The 18,796-nt window shown below is 33.0% G+C and overlaps 1 protein-coding gene across 3 annotated transcripts in view; it reads left to right on the top strand.

Moving 5' to 3' along the window:
* LOC117177874 (phospholipid-transporting ATPase ABCA1-like) overlaps positions 1 to 18,418 on the top strand; it is a 38,873-nt gene extending 20,455 nt beyond the window's left edge. The window contains exons 5-26 of one of the 3 annotated variants that reach the window (XR_004467771.1): positions 3,006 to 3,173; positions 3,281 to 3,468; positions 3,557 to 3,721; positions 6,135 to 6,243; positions 6,320 to 6,474; positions 6,643 to 6,816; positions 6,937 to 7,008; positions 11,687 to 11,825; positions 11,927 to 12,164; positions 12,404 to 12,560; positions 12,631 to 12,847; positions 13,279 to 13,782; positions 14,011 to 14,136; positions 14,515 to 14,766; positions 14,902 to 15,186; positions 15,393 to 15,661; positions 15,738 to 15,885; positions 16,051 to 16,261; positions 16,497 to 16,710; positions 17,642 to 17,899; positions 18,035 to 18,198; positions 18,291 to 18,418. Coding sequence is in view for 1 of the 3 variants with exons in the window: in XM_033368916.1 (XP_033224807.1) it covers positions 3,006 to 3,173; positions 3,281 to 3,468; positions 3,557 to 3,721; positions 6,135 to 6,243; positions 6,320 to 6,474; positions 6,643 to 6,816; positions 6,937 to 7,008; positions 11,687 to 11,825; positions 11,927 to 12,164; positions 12,404 to 12,560; positions 12,631 to 12,847; positions 13,279 to 13,782; positions 14,011 to 14,136; positions 14,515 to 14,766; positions 14,902 to 15,186; positions 15,393 to 15,661; positions 15,738 to 15,885; positions 16,051 to 16,261; positions 16,497 to 16,710; positions 17,642 to 17,806 (3,956 nt within the window). In the remaining 2 variants the exon portion in view is untranslated. Of the gene's footprint in view, positions 1 to 3,005; positions 3,174 to 3,280; positions 3,469 to 3,556; positions 3,722 to 6,134; positions 6,244 to 6,319; positions 6,475 to 6,642; positions 6,817 to 6,936; positions 7,009 to 11,686; positions 11,826 to 11,926; positions 12,165 to 12,403; positions 12,561 to 12,630; positions 12,848 to 13,278; positions 13,783 to 14,010; positions 14,137 to 14,514; positions 14,767 to 14,901; positions 15,187 to 15,392; positions 15,662 to 15,737; positions 15,886 to 16,050; positions 16,262 to 16,496; positions 16,711 to 17,641; positions 17,980 to 18,034; positions 18,227 to 18,290 lie in introns of those variants that run through there. The other 2 variants (XR_004467770.1, XM_033368916.1) reach the window with 2 other exon arrangements.
* Positions 18,419 to 18,796: the final 378 nt, after the last annotated feature.

The following is an 18,796-nucleotide window of genomic DNA, read 5'->3' as shown; positions in this document are numbered from 1 at the left end:
AATAAATCGATGGTAAAGCGAATGAAAATGGTATTCAAAAATGACGGAAATACTATTAATTACTAATTTTGTGAATAAAATCTTTTTATATGTACGTATTTTTTTGAATAAATTGAATTCTTTCGGAAAAATTGAATTTTTTTTTTAGTGGCCCTAATAATTTGGGACATCGATTTTTTCGAAAAAATGCCCAAATAAATGAACCAATGGAATTGCGAGCTCTATATTTTAGGAAAAATCGTTAACTCAACTCATTTATTCACTCAAAAAATTTGGTGCAGTTTGTTCCAATAGAAAAAAAATTATCCTTAAAAAATGGGGTGGCCCTATAAATATGGTACACACTGTACATTTTTCTCATATTCTACATACAAACTGTGAATTTCAAACAACTAATTCCTGCGGATCACAAAAAATGGCTTTTGTTTATTAATTTTTTTAAAACATGACAAACCATTTTTTTCTTACTCTTACCTTCTGAAAACTATTACTAGATAGTAATTACACTGGCATAAGCTCTTATATAATCAATTCGCAGATCTTACATAACAAAAAAGTTACTTCTGAAAAGTTAGGATAAAAACAATATTTATTTTGTTGTTATGGTCATTTACAACAAATATCGACTGGTTTGAACCAAAAAATATCATTAAAAAAGCCTAAGTATTTCTAAGAGAGTTGTCGAGCCTGATTTTTAAATTAGGCTTTAATTTTTTTATGAATAAACAAATATGACGAAAGAATGTTAATGATTTTCCATCATTTTACGTTTTTTAAAGATATGTTGCAAGAAATTTAAATAAAAACAATATAATGATTAGGACATTTCTTCTTGAGATTATTATTGTTAATAACATAAACAAATTTAATAAAAAATGCAATATTCAACGATTTTTCGACAGAAAAATTCGTTTTTTTCGATGCAATTTTTTTAAATTAGGAACTTATGCTAATTTAAGAAAGTTTTATAATTTTCATGATTATTTCAGAAAAATTCATAATTCATTGATCACTTTTATCACTTTTTTAATTTTTAATGAACGAATGCATTATTAGGTCATCTGTCGACGAAAAAATGTTTTTTTTTAATTCAGTCTTTTTAATGGGGAAATACATGATAATTTCAGCAAAATTCATAATTGGTTGATAAATTTTATATTTAAAAAAAAAATCAAATTTAAGAAAGAAATTAATTATCCGGAAGTTGCAACCTTATTAAAAGAATGAAATAATGCATATACTTATTAAATTTGTTTAAAACATCATATAATCTATCATCTAAGTGTCAGTTTTAACGAAATTATCATCAAGTTCCCAATTAAAAAGACTGACATAAAAAAAATTATTTCTTCATATGCCCGAATAATGAATTTTTAAATTAAATTCGTTTCACAAAATCATAACAATTGTCAATTAATCATGATTGTTGCTGAATTTACTATGAATATCTCAATTAAAAATACTGACATCGAAGGAAAAAATTTCCGTAGACAGATGAACCAATAATGCATTTGTTTGTAAAATATTTTTAAAATAATTATAAGAATGATCAACAAATACGCATTTTTTTAAATTATCATAAAGTTTCTAATTAAAAAAAATTGAAATAAAAAAATTAATTTTTGTGTCGAAAAATGGCTGATTAATGAATTTGATTCTTGAATTTGTTTATAATATTAACAATAATAATCTGAAGAATAAAATTTTTTCATCATTAGACAGTTTTTTTCCAAACTTCTTGCAATATAACTTTAAAAAAACGTAAAATTATGAAAAATCGTAAAAAGAATTCTTTTAACAAATGATTTGTTTATAAGATATTTTTTTGTTTATTATATAATATTGGAATATCTCTGAGCAATATTACTTTATAAAACTAAGGCAATTTCAACAATTTCCATGTTATTGACGAGCGCCGGGAATGTAAAATAGAAAAATTGTCATTTTTTCGTGATAGATGTTTATTTATAAAAGAATTAAAAGCCTATTTTAAAAATCAGGCTCCATAACTGTTTTAGAAATCTTATCAATTTTTTCCTATTTTTTTTGTCCAAATCAGTCAATACTTGTGGGGTCTACCTCAGGCCAGTCCATTCACCAGAACGGCCGAATCTCGGAATGACCGTAATGAGGCCTTGACCAATCAGAAACGTTCCGCGGAAACAGTGTTATCCTCACGCCGAACTAAGCCGAACTCAGCCGAAGTGTTTGAAATTTTTAAGTTTGCGCCAAAAAGCGTTCCGTTTATTTCCAAAGTTCTCAAACACATGAACCGGAATGACTTTGGAAATGAACGGAACGCTTTTTGGCGCGAACTTAAAAATCTCGAACACTTCGGCTGAGTTTGGCTTAGTTCGGCGTGAGGATGACACTGTTTCCGCGGAACGTTTCTGATTGGCCAAGGCCTCATTCCGGCCATTCCGAGATCCGGCCGTTTAGGTGCATGGACTGGCGGCCTTATTTTGAGCCAGAAAAGTAATTTTTTTTCCACTCTGCGCAGTGCTCCCGATTTTGGGAACTTTTTGAACTGGGCTTGCGTCACGCCAGAAAACTGATTGGTTACTTCAGCGCGCGCCTTTTAAATTATATAAATATCGAGATTATATTTATGATACATAATTATTGGGAAATACATCAAAAATAATTTTTCAATCCTAAAATAGAATTTTGAAGTGTCAGATGAAAAAAATAATGTGATTTTATTGCAAAAAACGTTATTAATTTTAACTTCAGCCAAAGCAAAATTCTCAATTTATTTTTAGTAATTTCGGCGATTTTATTTCAAGTCACAGTGTTTTGAATCAAGTAAATTCAATTTAGAAACTCGATAGAGACAAGATTAATCATTGTGATTAAAAAAAAGTTTCATGGCATATGAAAACCGAGCTGCGCTCTTCAGACAACTTCACAATGGTTCTAATCCACCCCCTAGCTCCCCAGTTATAAATATGTACTATGCAAAATCAAAATATTATCATTCCGCGAATGAAATTTTCTTCTTGCAGCTCTAACAATGATCATTATTCTTCTGATCCTGTATGGAGGAACTTCTTTGTTTCAAGCATATTTAATAGATAGTTTTATATATTCAATTATACCATACTTGGGAATTTTTTTCCCCAACATATTGTTATTTAGAATGTTTCAAGAAATGAACATCTACGAAACACTGGGTATGATTCCTTATAAATATTCTATAAAATCAATAATAAAAAATTGGACTCGAAATTATAATTTTTCTATTTCAATATACAATAATAATATTAATAATAATTTTCAGTGATGGGAGTTCAGTGGAGCAACATGTTTCAAATCGCTGATTCCTCTTATTCAGCTGCTGGCAGCATCGGTATCATGATAATATTTTCTATTATCGGTACTGTTCTACATTTCTTTTTATGTGTTCACATTCACACGATATTTCCTGGAAAATTCGGTATTCAAAAACACCCACTCTACTTTTTACAGGTGTAAAATCTACTGAAAATTTTTTCAGATAATATTCTGTATATCTTGCGAGTACAACTCATAATAAAAATTAATTTTTATTTTAAAGAAAGAAGCAAAGGTCTATGCGGAATTAGATGAAGAATTGGACGAATTTAATTACACTAACGACGCGGGAAAACCTTTTGAAAAAACGCCCAAGGGGATCTTTACTCCTAGTATACAAATTCGCAATATTAAAAGATCCTACACAACGGATTTCTTAAATAAAAATGTTAGTATAATAAATAGGAATAGTTTCACAGTATGCCCCATGATATAAAAAAAATGCAAACCAAATTTTTACGTTTTCGAGAAAAATGTAACAGTAGACTTTTTAACTAAAAAGATTGAACTTTTAACCAAAATTAGTTGGAATTTTAACCAAAGAGATTATTCTTCATCTGGAATAGTTCTAGTTTAAGTAAAACAGGAATAGTACAATTTAGAAAAAAACGATATTTGAAAAAAATTATTAAATTTTCAACTAAAGAAATAAGTCTCTTAAATAAAATTATAAATCTGCAACTATAATATATTTCAATTGTTAGTAGAAACTTAATACTTTTAAACAAATTACATTTTGAACCAAAGAGATGAATCTCCACCTGCATAGTTTAAGTTTCAGTGAAATAGTGGGGCTTTAAAAAAATTAAATTTGGAAACAAAAATATTCATCTTAAACTAAAATGATAAATCTTTGACAGAAATAGTTCAACTTTAAGTATAAAAAATAGACTTAAAAAATTTTAATTTCTAATTATTAGTTTTAATTTATATTTCATTGTTTAATATTATTTATTTCAGTATTTAATTGACCATTAGCTTAATTATTATTATAAAATAACACTTAAAAAATAAATTATTTAATGTTAAAAAAGAGATGAATCTTCATCTAAAATAAAATAGCTCAATCATTTAAAATAGTTCAATTTTCAAAAAATATCTTTAACTAAAATAATAAATTTTCAACTCTCATAGTGCGATTTTTAGTAGAAAAATGACGAGTCTTCAACGGGAATAGATCAATGAATAAAAATACTTGAATAAAGAATTAAATTTGGAACAGAAGATAAATCTTTAACTAAAATTATGAATCTTCAACTATAATAATTTAATTCTTGGTCAAAATAAATTTTTTTTAAAATAATAACATTTTGAACTAAAGAGATGAATCTTCAACTTAAATAATGCAAATTTAACTAAAATAGTTCAATTTTTAGTAAAAAAAATAATACTTTAAAAAATAAATAATTCAATTTTGAATCGAAGAGATGAATTTTAGTTAGAAAAATAATTTTCACACAAATAATTAAATTTTAAACCAAATAGACGTATCTCTAACTAAAATGACGATTCAATAACTGGAATAGTTCAATTTTTAGTTAATCAAATAATACTTTTCATGAAAATTATACACTTTTGAACCAAAGAGATGAATTTTTAACCAAGTTATTGAATTTTTAAGCTAAAGATGAATTTTCTACAAGATACTTGAATTTTCTTTAAAAAGGAATGTATTTCTAAATAAATTCTATCAAAAAATGATAATTCTTTAACAAAATATATATTTTTTCAACCAAAAAGATGAATTTTTTATCAAAAAACTTAATTTTTTATATAGAAGATGAATTTTCAACAAAGTACAGGAATTTTAAACCAAAATTTTTAATTTTGAAGTGCAACAGACAAATTATAGACAAAACCGTTGAACTTTTAACCCAAAAATATAATTTTCCTACGAAAAATTTAATTTTCTATCAAATAATTCAATTTTCAAATGAACCGTTTAGTTTTAAACCAAATAGTTTAATTTTAAACCAAACAGTTACATTTTTAACAATGAAATTTGAAATTTCTGCTTGAAAATATGTAATTTCAAACAAATAAGATGGATTGTCAATTTTTAAATATTAATTTTCCACAAAAAGCTTGTTTTAAACGAAATAGTTGATTTTTTTCCTAAAATGGTTGAATTTTCAGTAAATAAAGGCGCACTTTTAAGAAAATATCTTAATATATCACGAAAAAAAAATTATTTTGAAACAAAATAGTTGTATTGTTAACTTTTTAACGAAAACAAGAGAATTTTCAATAAAAAATGTAATGGTAGACTTTTGAACTGGAAAAGATTCATTTCAAACCAGAAATAGTTTGATTTCTAACTAAAGAGATCAATTGTCAACTAAAATGATGAAATTTCCAACTTGAATAGTTCAATTTTCAGTTTAAAAACAAAATTAATTTTTAACACCAAAATGAATTCTTTTTTTCTAAAAGCATTTCTAAATATTTACCTTGTTCCGGCTCCCATGTTTGGAATGTGTACAACTTGCTAGAACATAAAAGGAATGTTTTAGAAAAGTTTGAATTTAAGATTGGGACAAAAATGTAAATTTTTCTTTATTGGGTGATAAATCTCCATGGCTCTGGAAATTATTTTTTTACTTCATGATTTTTCATTTAAAATAAAAAATCAAAAATGTGGATAAAAGCACTACATATTATTTTGATCCAGTTCCGGGATCAAATTGATCAGCTTCAATTTACTGTCATTCTATATAAAAATACATTATTTACAATAAACAGGTTTGATATAAAAATTTCCTATACTTAGATTGCCATATTAAAACGTTTATCGGTTTTAGACACAGGAAGCATTAAATGGAATTTCCATTGATATTTACAAAGGCCAAATTACAACTGTGCTAGGCCACAATGGGTCTGGAAAAACTACAATGATGTCTATATTAGCAGGTATTTACAATTAGAATAAATTATGTAAAATTTATCGCATAACAAGTTTAATAAAATTTTGAATTTTTATCTCAAGGTTTATCCAGTCCTACCGAGGGAGTAGTACTTATAGATGGGAAAAGTATAGATGACTTTTTTAGAACTTTCTCGTCAGATTTAAATTTCTGTCCACAAGAAAATATGTTTTTTCCCTATCTGACTGTGATAGAACAAATGGAATTTTTCGGAAGGGTAAGGGCTCATTTATATTTCGGAACAAATTTTCAAACAATTATAAATTAGCTAACGGATTCTTAAAGCCATGTTCCCTTTTGAACACACCTGTCCTACAAAATACTGATAATCTCAAGCATGTTAATTTTCAACCTTCAACCGTAAATTTTGAATGAATTTTTTCAGCTCAAATGTATAAACAAACCTGAGAGTGAACTAAAAATTTTGTCTTTTCACATCGACAATTTATTGAGAAAACTAAAAATTTTTGACAAACGGAACTCTTCTCCTGGGGAATTGTCCATAAGTCAGCAAAGAAGATTGTGTCTTGGCTTGTGTTTAATAGCAAATAATGCCAAAGTAAGTTCAGTTTATTATGTATTATTTTGATTATCAGCATATCAATTATTATATTATTAGTTAAAATAATGAAATACATTTTTCGCAATTTATAAGATACCTTTTAAATTTTAATTTCAGATTTTACTTTTCGATGAGCCCACTTCTGGAATGGATGCTGAAAGCAAAAGGGATACTTGGAATATGTTACTGGTAATACTAACCGAATATGGTTTTCAGCGGTCGTCCATAGACTGCGGTACCAATTTATGGGGAGACTCACGAAAAGTTTAGTTGAGTTTAGTTCATAGGCTACTACGGATACGATAGGGTTTGCTTTTTAGTTCATGTCTTACAAATGACAACTTTTCTCCTACAATTATAGTAGTCGATCTCACACCTCTTGGTGAAGAAGAGGACGTCAACCACTGATGGCGTTGTAATTTCCTCTTGTTCCATGAAATGGGCTTCAAGGTTTTGCTTCTGACCATGCTCATCCATGCTCTTTGTAAGAGCATGTGGTAGACGCCATATACCCTTGGTAAATTAAGCGGGCGGGAGGATCCGATATCCTATTTCGCCTTCTTGACATTAAGGACCTGTAAGAAGAAATGTAGGTCCTCTTTTTCTCCTGGCCCCAGCATTGTATTCATTCCGAACTATCTTGCGGATGTTCTAGTCTAGAGGCAGTGTCTGTTTGTTCTTTTTTACGTAGATTTTAGCTTTTTACGTAGCTTTTCTAGGTAAATATTCCACCACTCCGCCCCTTTCCTATATTTAATTGTACTTATAGGGTAGTTCAGATATAATGTAATAGAAGTCCTTCGCAAAAAATTCGAAGCATGCTCTAATTAATCTAAGGTACGGTTGCTTTTGGTGAATTCCACGATCCTACCTTTGAGTTCTTCTTTGAGTGAATCCCAAAGAGTGTTCTTGGGATTTCTGATCTTTTAAACCACCAAGTGTCCTAGGGCTAACCGGGGTAAGGCCCTCAATTCTTCCAAGCATAGAGTCAAATCAACAGCATCAGTTCTGTTTTTATTCTGAAATATAGGAGTATAACTAGGATTAAGCATCTCCAGCTCATTATCCACTAGGTATTTAAATAAATCTATTCCTTTGGCGTTGGAGTTCGTGCCTCCCCACACTATGTGCTGAGAGTTTCCGTCCCAACCCAACAGTAGAGGAGTCCTATTACCTTGGCAGTGCTCAATTAAAGCCTCGTACCTCTCTACGAGGTACGGGCTCCTCAGCGTTGCGCGCGGAATAAGCTGACGGGTTTGCCACTGAATCTCTCCTAAGCGCGTGTCCCGTTATATATGGAGCCACACTCGCTGAAGACAATAATCCTTTAACTGTATTACCAGAGTTCTTGGATTAGGGCAACGCCTTCTACACCACTGCCATCCGTCGAGTTAGAACCGCTGAGGTGCATTTGTTGTTGAACAAGTTTATCTGCATCATAGAGATTTCCGTCTCAACCATTGATCGACTAATTCGGATCTCTGGATGCCTCTAGATCCCTTGCGGCGCCCTGTTTGATCACTTGGAAGGAGATACGATCAGGAGATACGTCCCTAGTTATGATCGGTTCTAGAGCCACGAGGGGGCTAATTGCTATTACTGAGATGCCCATGAACATTATATAGCCCGTCGACTTCGGTCTTGTTCCCTGTCTATAGGAGTATACTCTTCGTGAATTTGTTCGTAGAGTGGCATTCTGGAAACTTATGCACCTTAGAACAACCATCTGATCCTAGGAGGTACCTCGGGGGAATCAGTGCGGTCGCTCCGCGGTACCTCTAGAGACTCTAAAGAGATTGGGGGAGTGTCTTTGGAGTCCTCCCTCCTCTTGCCCGTAGACCGAACAGGAGAAGTTACTCCAGATTATGTTGCATTATCCGAGACCCCTAGTGAGCCTTAGCTACTATTTGAGAGCCGAACTTGGCGGGATATCCTTTTAAAAGCACTGTTACGGTTCTTTATCTTTACCGTGAGCCGAGTCTACATACTATGGAAATCGACCTGTTGTCACAAGGTCTCCGTGAGAACACCTGCTATGTGACTACCGTGTACTCCTTGATTTAGGGGGGAACGCTGAGGTGTTTAAGTATTTGATAACCCTGGTGCCATTCAGCCCTTGACACGACATATAACCCCCTGAGAGTATCGTTCCTCAATTCAGATCCCGGAAACTAGAGCCCGTCAGTTCCCCAGACCAGCTATACCTCGAGATTTTTCCCTTTGGTTTATTTCCTACAGGTCTCTAGTCTGATTAATAGCTTCAAAAAAAAAGTCTTGATTCGAAACCAAAAGTGGGCTTGTTTGAAGGTGTAACATAAAGAATACCAGTTCCACTGAAAACTAGCATAGCTTGAAATCTTTAAAACGAACTACTCATTGAACTACAAGTTAGACCCGATGTTGTCTTGAAAGTAGTCGGTAGCGATAATATGGGCTAACATCAAGCCACTACATGCTTTAGAAACTAGTTGTTAGCTAGACGGTTGGCTAACATCAAGCCGCTGCATAAGCTTAAAAGTAGTCTATAGCCAGACTGTGGGCTTACATCAAGTCACTATCTAAATTTAAAATAAGTGCTAAATATAACTTAACTAAATCCTATATTATAAATCAAATGACGCCCAGAAAACCGTTTCTTTGAAATAAAAGAAACTTTTCTTTAATATATCATTATTATTGAATATATTATTATTTGTTTAGGTCGTTTAATTACGTATATTGTGCTCAACTATGGAAGCCTTTCTTATAAACTTGACACGCAAGTTTATTGAACGTCATAAAAAATTAAGTGCCTGCTCCACTTTCGTCCAGACAACTCCATCTTTGACAGAATTTCCGACCAAATACGTAAAGATGCGCGTCTGTAGGTTATTTCATGGTCTAGTTATTCTCTCGGTGAACGGAGTATCTATTCAACAATGAAGAAACAGATAGGTGCGATGAATGTACGCGCGTCTCGCTCAACTGTTGTGACGTCGCAATTCTTTCAAGATGGTTATAGCTGTTCAGAGGTCTAAAAGCTAGACCATGAGGGTTAAAGCAAGCCTCATTGCCTTCTTCTTTTGAGCCCAAATCTGCCTCCCTCAGTTTAAAGACCAAGTGGGGCTTGTTTTAAATACAAAAGACTAAGGGTTAGCCATAATTGTGTTTTGTTTTAAATTGAATACCATTAATGGCTCTTTTTCAGACATAATTATTGCTAACTTTTATACATCAGCTTAATTTAAGTCAAAAATAAAAACAAGACCACCATTGAAGTAAGACTTTTTTTCTGTGTTAAGCCTTTACGCCAACTGTAACTCATTATTTTTCACCTGGATAACTTATCGGTATAACGTGGTTATATTAGTTAAATAAAATTCTGAAAGCTCCAGATCTAACGAATTACTTATTTTATACTCTCCTTGAAGGTTTTTTAATTAATCCTCCGATCTCAAAGTTTGCAGCAGATTCTGGGTTTGCAGTAACTTGAATAATAAATCAATGTGATCGGATCTTCTGGTTGAGAATTCATCTTTTTTGAATGAAAATTGAAATTGCCAATACACGACTACTAACCATAAGACCCCCGTCTGCCAGAGTACGACTATTACCCCCTAGTAGGCAACAGCACGACCACCAACTCACCATGCGCTTCGAAGACCAAATTATATCTGACTGTAAAATGTCATCTAATTTTACACTACACTTAAAGACTCTATACAGACACAGTGAAGATGATAATCGCTTTCCTTTTATTACAAAGTCTCTGCTACAGAGAATTTCCAGTATTTATTTACTACAATAGCGACCGGTCCAGGACTCAGATAGATGGGTTTGCCCGTCGGTAACAATCTCTTTTTGTGAAAAACCTTTCTCCGATAAAAATTCAATATACGCGGAGAGAAATTTGGTGGAGCCGCTCGCCCAAAACGTGCAACTTTCGCGCCAATCACACAGTGAATGACGCTACTTCTGTTACATAGAACGGCTCAACTGATTCGGGAGAACCATTACCCCGAACAGGCCGAACCGTTTAATCGACAGTACAGTCGAGCCGTTCTACTTATGCGGCGCTTGCAGCAGAGTTCCACGCCTGCGCAGTTTAGGAAACTACAGCACCTTCATTACGTAGCAACTAATTTTCACAAGTTTAAGATAACCAATGCCCCGAAGCTGGAGCAGACGCCAAACCAAATCGAAGTGCAGCGACTTTTTCACCGCTACCGAGACTGTTTTACCTTACTTCTCTCAGTGTGAGAATTAAAAGCGTTTCATGTTGAATTCAGTATGGTATCTAAATTAATTTTAATACAGAGAATTTATTCTATCATTGTTCCCTTATTTTCATATAAATTTGCGCTCACTCTCTTGTTTTTAGAGCGTTTTGGGCCTGAAATTGGTAACATAGCTTATGCACGGTCCATTACATTTCTAAGTTAAAAATAATACAGACTATACTTTTTGTCCTACCCTCCTTGAAAACAAGCATGTGAAGCATATAAAGGATGTTTGATGTTCCTGAAAATTTGAAATTATGAAGGAAGAGCTAAAATAACATACTTGGCAGAAGAGAGACTGTGGGGTCCAACGATGTTTCTTTTTCGAGATACATATAATTTTCTTCGTATTCTCACTTCCGTGGTGCAGTGTATGTCAAGCCGGCATAAAGTTTTATGTAGCGGACGTAAAGTTTTATGTCGGCCCGGTGGTGGAGTGCGCATGTGCAAATGTCGCTCGGCTGGAAGCAGCCACATTACGCCTGCTTTAAGTGCATTCAATGGCGCGTTTTCAAGGGGGTCGGAGAAAAAATAAATAAAAATGACACACAAACTAAATCTATTTTTGCCGCTGGCCATTGTAATTTAGATTTTTCTTAAACATGCAGGAAATGCGAGGCGAAAAAACCATCTTGATCTGTACCCAGGACACAGAGGAAGCTGACATACTTAGTGACAAGATCGCCATTCTTCATTTGGGAAGGTTAAAAGGCTATGGAACCCCAATCTTTTTGAAGAAACTATACGGTTCAATTTTTCTACAAAGTTTATTAGAATATTTTAGAAATGGTTCTACAAAATTGCATATTTTCCGAAATTATTGATCTAATTATCTTAATTTTCTACAGGTCAAGGAAATATCGAAGTCACATTATCGATAACCACATATTGTGACACAGAAATGGTTAGAAAACAACTGAGCAAAGAAGCTGAGCTTCTAAGATTAGAAGATGAAACAATGGTTTTATGTGTTCCATACACAGACCAGTTAGCAGAATCTTTAGATGAAATCGAAAGTAGAAAACGCGAGCTTGGCGTGTCTGCTGTAAACGTGTCTCTAATTACGTTAGAACAAGTTTTTCTAAAGTAAGTTCTAATCTGAAAATTAAGATTTCTTAACAATAGCATGTTTAGCAGTTGAGCGGTTGAGTGCATTAACAGCTTACTTATATTTTCAGAAGTCACTTGTTTTTCATTTGTTCTGTACGTCACTTCATTAAGAACAGATGAACAACTGACTTCTGAAGATTAAAGTGGCCTTTAATTGCATCCAACACTTCATTTTATAAATGTGCAGATCAATCAATTTAACTATTTTCTTCAAGGGTGACAAAAAAGGAGGAAGATATTGATTTCACTCGGCCTTTCATAAACCTATCATATAGGTCGAAAGACTATGAACTGTTATTGCAAACTATATATGCATTATTTGAGAAGAATTTCATAAATGCCAGAAGAAGCTGGAGTATACTTCTCTCTATTGTTTGTATCTTCGGCAATGAATTAACCAAATTTAACAAGATTCCTTTCTCGAATAAATTATTATTTCTAGATGCTACTGCCGTTGATAAGTATTCTACTGATGACACTGAATTACTCTTCTCTTAATGAGACGCGCGAGTCTAGATCCTTAGACCTTGGTCTCTACAATAATCCGCAAGTTATGCTTTCTACAAATAATGAAACTCTGCGCAACAAACTGAAATTATTGGCTGCTAGGGCTGGTGGGACCGTGGTTGACATAAATTCAAACCAGAATCTACGGAATGGTAAATAACCAAGTCTGGAGTATTATCGATACCTCCATGTTGAAAAACGTATTTTGGAGTGTACGTTCAGAACTCTATTGTTGGTCGTCTAAAAGAACCAATCTGTTTTTTTTAGGTGAGCTCTCATTTTTGTACGCATACGCGAAAAACAGTAGATATGTTCACTGCCTTACAGTTTAAGAATGTCCTTAACTCAACTTCTTAGGCATAAGGATAACATACATAGAATTCAAAGGAACTTAAATGACTTCAAAGGAATTCAAGTGCATTTTAAATAATTTAAAACCATTTACTAAAACGAGAAGCTAATTAAAAGAACATAATGATTCTTTTAGACGAGTGAGAGAGTAATTGTTTTAGACATATACACTCAGAGAGAGGTCATTTTAACATGCAGATATCGGTATTTTCTAATTAAAACAAAATTTCAGAAATTCTGCAATTTTCGGAAAAGGCTGTTTTTACATTCCGAAATCACCTGATAACAGCCATAGAGTTCAACACAACCGAAAAATCAGTGAACGCTAATGCTCTTTATTCAGAAACCGCATTATTCAGCATTCCTATAGGAGTTAACTTAATGTCAAATGTTATGATAAAATCATTAGCAGGAGATGATTACCATATCCATGTATCAGATCAATTGCTTCCAAAACTCAGAACATATTTTCAGTACGAATTAGTTGCACTAACCCTTTTACTTATATGCTTTCTCTATCCGGCTGTGGCACTTTATGTGCTTCATCCAGCGAAAGAAGTCTCTTCTGGCGTTAAACACCTTCAAATAATGGCAGGAATTTCTCCTATAACATACTGGGGTACTCAATTTGTTTTTGACTTGTTTGTCTTCTTCATTTCGGTAATGTTTTGTTTGATTGGGTTTCGCTTGATGGATCAGGCAGTCGACCTGGGGCTTTTCCATGCAACCGAATTAGGTAAGATTTCGAATGACAGAAAAAGTGAATTTAAGAAACGTTGCAGATAATGGGCGAAGTGGGGTAACAGCCAGCAGGGTAACTGCTAGCGGAGTCTGACGGAAAAATCTAAAATGTTATCCTACTTTGCCCATTACCTGCAACCTTTCCTACCCCCACTTTTTTCTGTGTATTGAAAGAAATAAAACTATAAAAATGAATGCGATCTCAAATCCGATTTTCTTTCAGCTGTTATGGCGCTGCTACTTATGTTGTTTGCTGTTAATGTTCTACCACTTGTGTACATATTCAGTTTCGCGAAGATGTCAAAGACTGCTCTCGTTACTCTTTTGAGCCTTGTACCTATGATTTTTCGTAAGTTTTAATACAGTTTCAGTCATACATTTATTATATAATTGACTTAGATGCTTATGATTTTTTAAACCATTATTATTAAAAATTATTATTTCAAATCCAGCACAATCGTTCTGCAATTATTCTTTAACAAATAGATAACAGTGTTTTATAGCAGTTATTACATTTAGCCGACAGAACTTTTCTATCACAAAAAGGTAACAGTGCAACATAAGATTGTCACGAACTGAGTTATTTAATTTTTCCATAACTGCGAGAAGAAACTGTTCTTTTTATAGGTTTTTTAATCTCTCGCAATCTCATGCAACTGGAAATAGTGGTAAAATAGTAAGATATCAATTTATTGCAAATGAATATAAAATTACTCTTATTTTCCAGTCGCTATTGAAGGACTATCATTGCTCATAGATTGGGAATCGCGTCCCTTTTGTGTTCCTAATGAAACCTGTGTAAGAAATCCATCTGCTTTTCTCACATTCAGAGCGATACAAAAGAGAATATTTCAACTTATCCCACATATCAGTCTCTTTCACGGACAGATTTCTTTTCTCACCACAGGAATTGGAAATGCCCACTGCCGATATTTGGCAAGCCATCAATTGGATCGATTGAATGAACCTTTTTGTGAAGGTATTTCAATAAGGAATTCTATATAATGACTCCAACTTCCATAAACAATAAACACTTATCTACAACATGTATATAATTTATAAATAAGACCAGTAAAATATTCTCAATTACTTCTTTATTCTAACATTTTGATAGACCTGGATTGTGTCAATGGAACCTGTCACAAAAGCATACCCTTCTTCAAAAGAGATGCCAGAATTATGGATGCGGATGTAGCATTGTATGAAAGCGTTGCATATTTATCCTTGACTCCAGTCATATACTTTGCTATTTTAGCTGCAATAGAACTCAATCTATTGCAAAGAGTGTTGGCGAGATTGCTGAATAAAAAGCCAATAGTAAGCAACGAGGAAGTAGATGATCAAGTGCGGGAAGAGAAATACTCCGTGGGATTCGAAATAAATAAATTAAAGTCCGAGAGTGAGTCTCTTAAAATATAAAATAATATGATAAAATAAAAACTTGTCTAAGTAGGCGACATTCGCCTACGAATAGGTGGGGCCCAAATAAACAGACGGATACCTGACCGTAACACAAAGGGTTTCAGCTCAGGGTTCCGAAACCCTAAAAATAAGCAAATAATCTAATATCTCGATTTTTTAACGAATAAACTCTAATGTCCACAGAAGCTTCCAAAAAAGCCAACAAGTTGATGTCAGATACTATAATTCTGCGTGAAAATACATTCTTAGTGCATGAATTAAGTAAATGTTACAAATCAAAGCCAATTGTATCAGACGTTAGTTTTTCCGTCAAATCTGGCGAATGCTTTGGATTACTTGGTGTAAATGGTGCAGGGAAAAGTACCACTTTTAGAATGCTCACTGGCGAAGAACTTCCAAATAGAGGTGACATGTTTTTAAGAGGAAAAGACATATTCACTGAAAGAAGTGAGGTAACTGCTTTTATCATACAATTTTGAATTTAGCAATTGTTTTAAACTTGAATACGATCAGTCATTCTTATTACAGTATCTTTCAAAAATGGGTTATTGTCCTCAAAATGCAGCTCTAATTGATTCACTAAATGTGAGAGACCATCTGAGATTATTTGCATTAATTCGAGGAGTGCCAAAACATCAAGTAGGCTCTGAGGTTGAAGAGTGGATTAATAGGCTTAGTAAGTATTGTAGGGTGACTAATATAAATTTGGATTTTTATATTATAGAAACGCTTTCCGAAAATGTATTTCTTTTTCTAAAAGAATTGACTGCAGTTGTAACTGGTTCTTTGATCCGGGCCTTTATTTAAGCATTGTGCATATCTGTTAATTTTATATTTTTAGATTTGAGTGAATGCGCTTCTCTACCAAGCGAGACATATAGTATAGGAAACAAAAGATGTTTAAACATTGCAATGGCTTTTATTGGTCACCCTGATTTGGTACTATTGGATGAGCCCACGACTGGGATTGATCCAGCCTCTCGAAAATCACTTTGGAATATGATTAAATCATTTCTAAGGGCCGGGCAATCTGCTATACTTACATCACAGAGGTAAATATTAGACGGAAATTCAATACTTATTATTTGAAGAATTTCAGTTTTAAGGACAATGATTTTTGTCAATTAGAGAGTAAAGTAGAGTAACTGTAAATTTAGCTGACTAGCGCTGCTCGGCTCTCACATGCGATGAATAACTGAAGTTCTTCGCGTGGGTGAGAGCCGAGCAGCGCTCGTCAGCTAACTTCACAGAAGCGCTAATCTTATCTGCTTCCTATTTATCATACAGTATGGAAGAATGTGAAGCCTTGTGTAACCGACTAGCCATAATGTCAAAAGGTCGTCTTGTCTGTATTGGACCAAGTCAAGAATTGAAAGAACGTTTTGGCGATGGATATAATATCCATATAGAATTAAACCTTGAACGAACACAAGCTGAAGCGGAAGCTATAAAAGCTGATATTGAAAATGCTTTAAATTGTGAACTTGGAGACGAACATGTGGTAAGATTTGAATAATTAAAGAATATGTTAGATATTTAAGTTAGTTGTCGTACTAAAAGAAAATCAGACCATTATTTTTTATGAACACATTTTAAAATTTACAAAAAACGTTTTTTAACGCTTTTTGCAAATTAATTTTGTCTTGCAATTGCTTCATACAGCTTCCCTAGCAGACCACGTGAAGGGAGCGCTGGGGTTACGCCAGGAGATATTTGCACCCTTTTTCACATTTATTCATAATTTCAAATCTAACTTAACTTTTTTCTACCTTTTCGCACATTTATATTCATATAATTCCATTTTATTCAGTATTAAAAAATTAAAATATATCTGCGAATAGTGCACGTTCGGTTGCCGCACGCAACTTTTTATTATTTTTATTTTACCACATAAATAAATGGAAAGATATAAATATGTATGTGTAAGAAGATAAAAAGAGTTATGAGTTCTATCTGAAACTGTGGATAAATGTGAAGAATGAATAGATGCCCTATCAGACCCAGTGAACTGAGCAATTACATTGTGGTCATTTTGCTGTCACGCGATTGTGTAACCGATTCGCCCACTATGGAATTTTTTTCAAATATTTATATTTTAATAAATTATGGCTTTTTCAGGGAAAGCATTCTCTACAGCTCCACTGTTTCCAATTTTTAAAGTCAATTTTTCCATTGCTGAAATCTTTAAACCATTTTGTTTTAAGCTACCATTTTTAAACGAATAACTACCAAAAAATGATTACTTAAACAAAACCTTTAATTAAAGCAATTATTTATCGTAAGTTTTAAACTCTTTTACCAAAATAATGTTTAAATAATGACCGATAAAATCAGAGAAAACAATTTTCTGCAGAGGCCTGATTCTCGGCCCGACAACTACCTTAAATGTATTTTTGAAATTGAGTTATTAAAGCATCAATTTATAATTTCAGGGATATATGACCTTCTATGTCACTAATTCTAAAACACCATGGAAAACAATGTATGAGTTGATGAATGGGTTGAAATCTAAATATCCCTGTATAATAGATTTCACCATACTTTCAGCTACCTTGGAACAAGTGTTTCTGCGATTCGCTAAAGCTGATAGTAATTAGTTCCTTTTTTTGCAATAATGTATTGGTCGAAAAAAGAGATGTACGTTTTAAAATGGAATGTTAATTTCAGATGTTTATGTTTTCGCATAATATGTAGGTGTAAATAAATTTTATATTGCGAAAAAAGTTGATATCAAGCATGTTTTCTATAGATTATAGAATATTCCATGCAATAAAAATTTCGAACAACTGCCTATTTGTAAATTTCATTTTTTAATTTGTTCCCAGTACGAAAGTCGAAATGGAACTTGTAAGAGAAAGCTAGATACCGCCCAGCCAAGCTGAGCGAGCCATGACAAGGACAACACTACCGCTTCACGCCCGCGGTCGCAAGATCTCCAGCGATAGATAATAAGAAAAGTAACTACGCGGAACAATAGCTTCAGCGATAAGTTAGCACATAATCAGATACCTTATTAGGGATAGCAAAAATTTCTTAATTTAAATTTTTGATGAATAAAGATCTTCTCTCTCTTTCCGCTAGGAATCGAACCACAGAACTCCCGATTGTCGTTAGGGTGCTTTTCCCTTAAGCTACTAAAGAGATCGAAAGCAGAATCCTTTTCCAGAAAAAAGGTAATTTAAACAAAATAATTCAAATCAGAGCTCTATCTAATCTGAAAAGACATTACGAATTTCAGTGATTCTCTAATGATAATACAGATTTCTTGAAAACATTTCTAAACTATAAACTTATTTTAAATATTAACTGAATCAAATTGAACAGGCTCAAAATGTATTACCATCCTGCCCGCTTGGTTCTGTAAACAGAATAGATCAAAGGCAGATGGAATGTCCAATCCGAAATCTAGAACAGTATAAAATGTAACAGTTGTCTCCGCAGGCCCGGAAGCATCAATCTGAACAGAGCGGCTCTCTATTCACATACTTTCCATTTAGAATACTGAAGCTAGTTCGACAATTAAAGGCGCTTTTCTTCATTATGATCACACTGACTTCTTATTCATATTGTGATCTTTAGGCTGAGGT

Source organism: Belonocnema kinseyi, chromosome 8 (genome assembly GCF_010883055.1).
Source record: "Belonocnema kinseyi isolate 2016_QV_RU_SX_M_011 chromosome 8, B_treatae_v1, whole genome shotgun sequence".
NCBI lineage: Eukaryota > Metazoa > Arthropoda > Insecta > Hymenoptera > Cynipidae > Belonocnema > Belonocnema kinseyi.
This window is presented reverse-complemented; position numbering and strand designations above follow the sequence as displayed.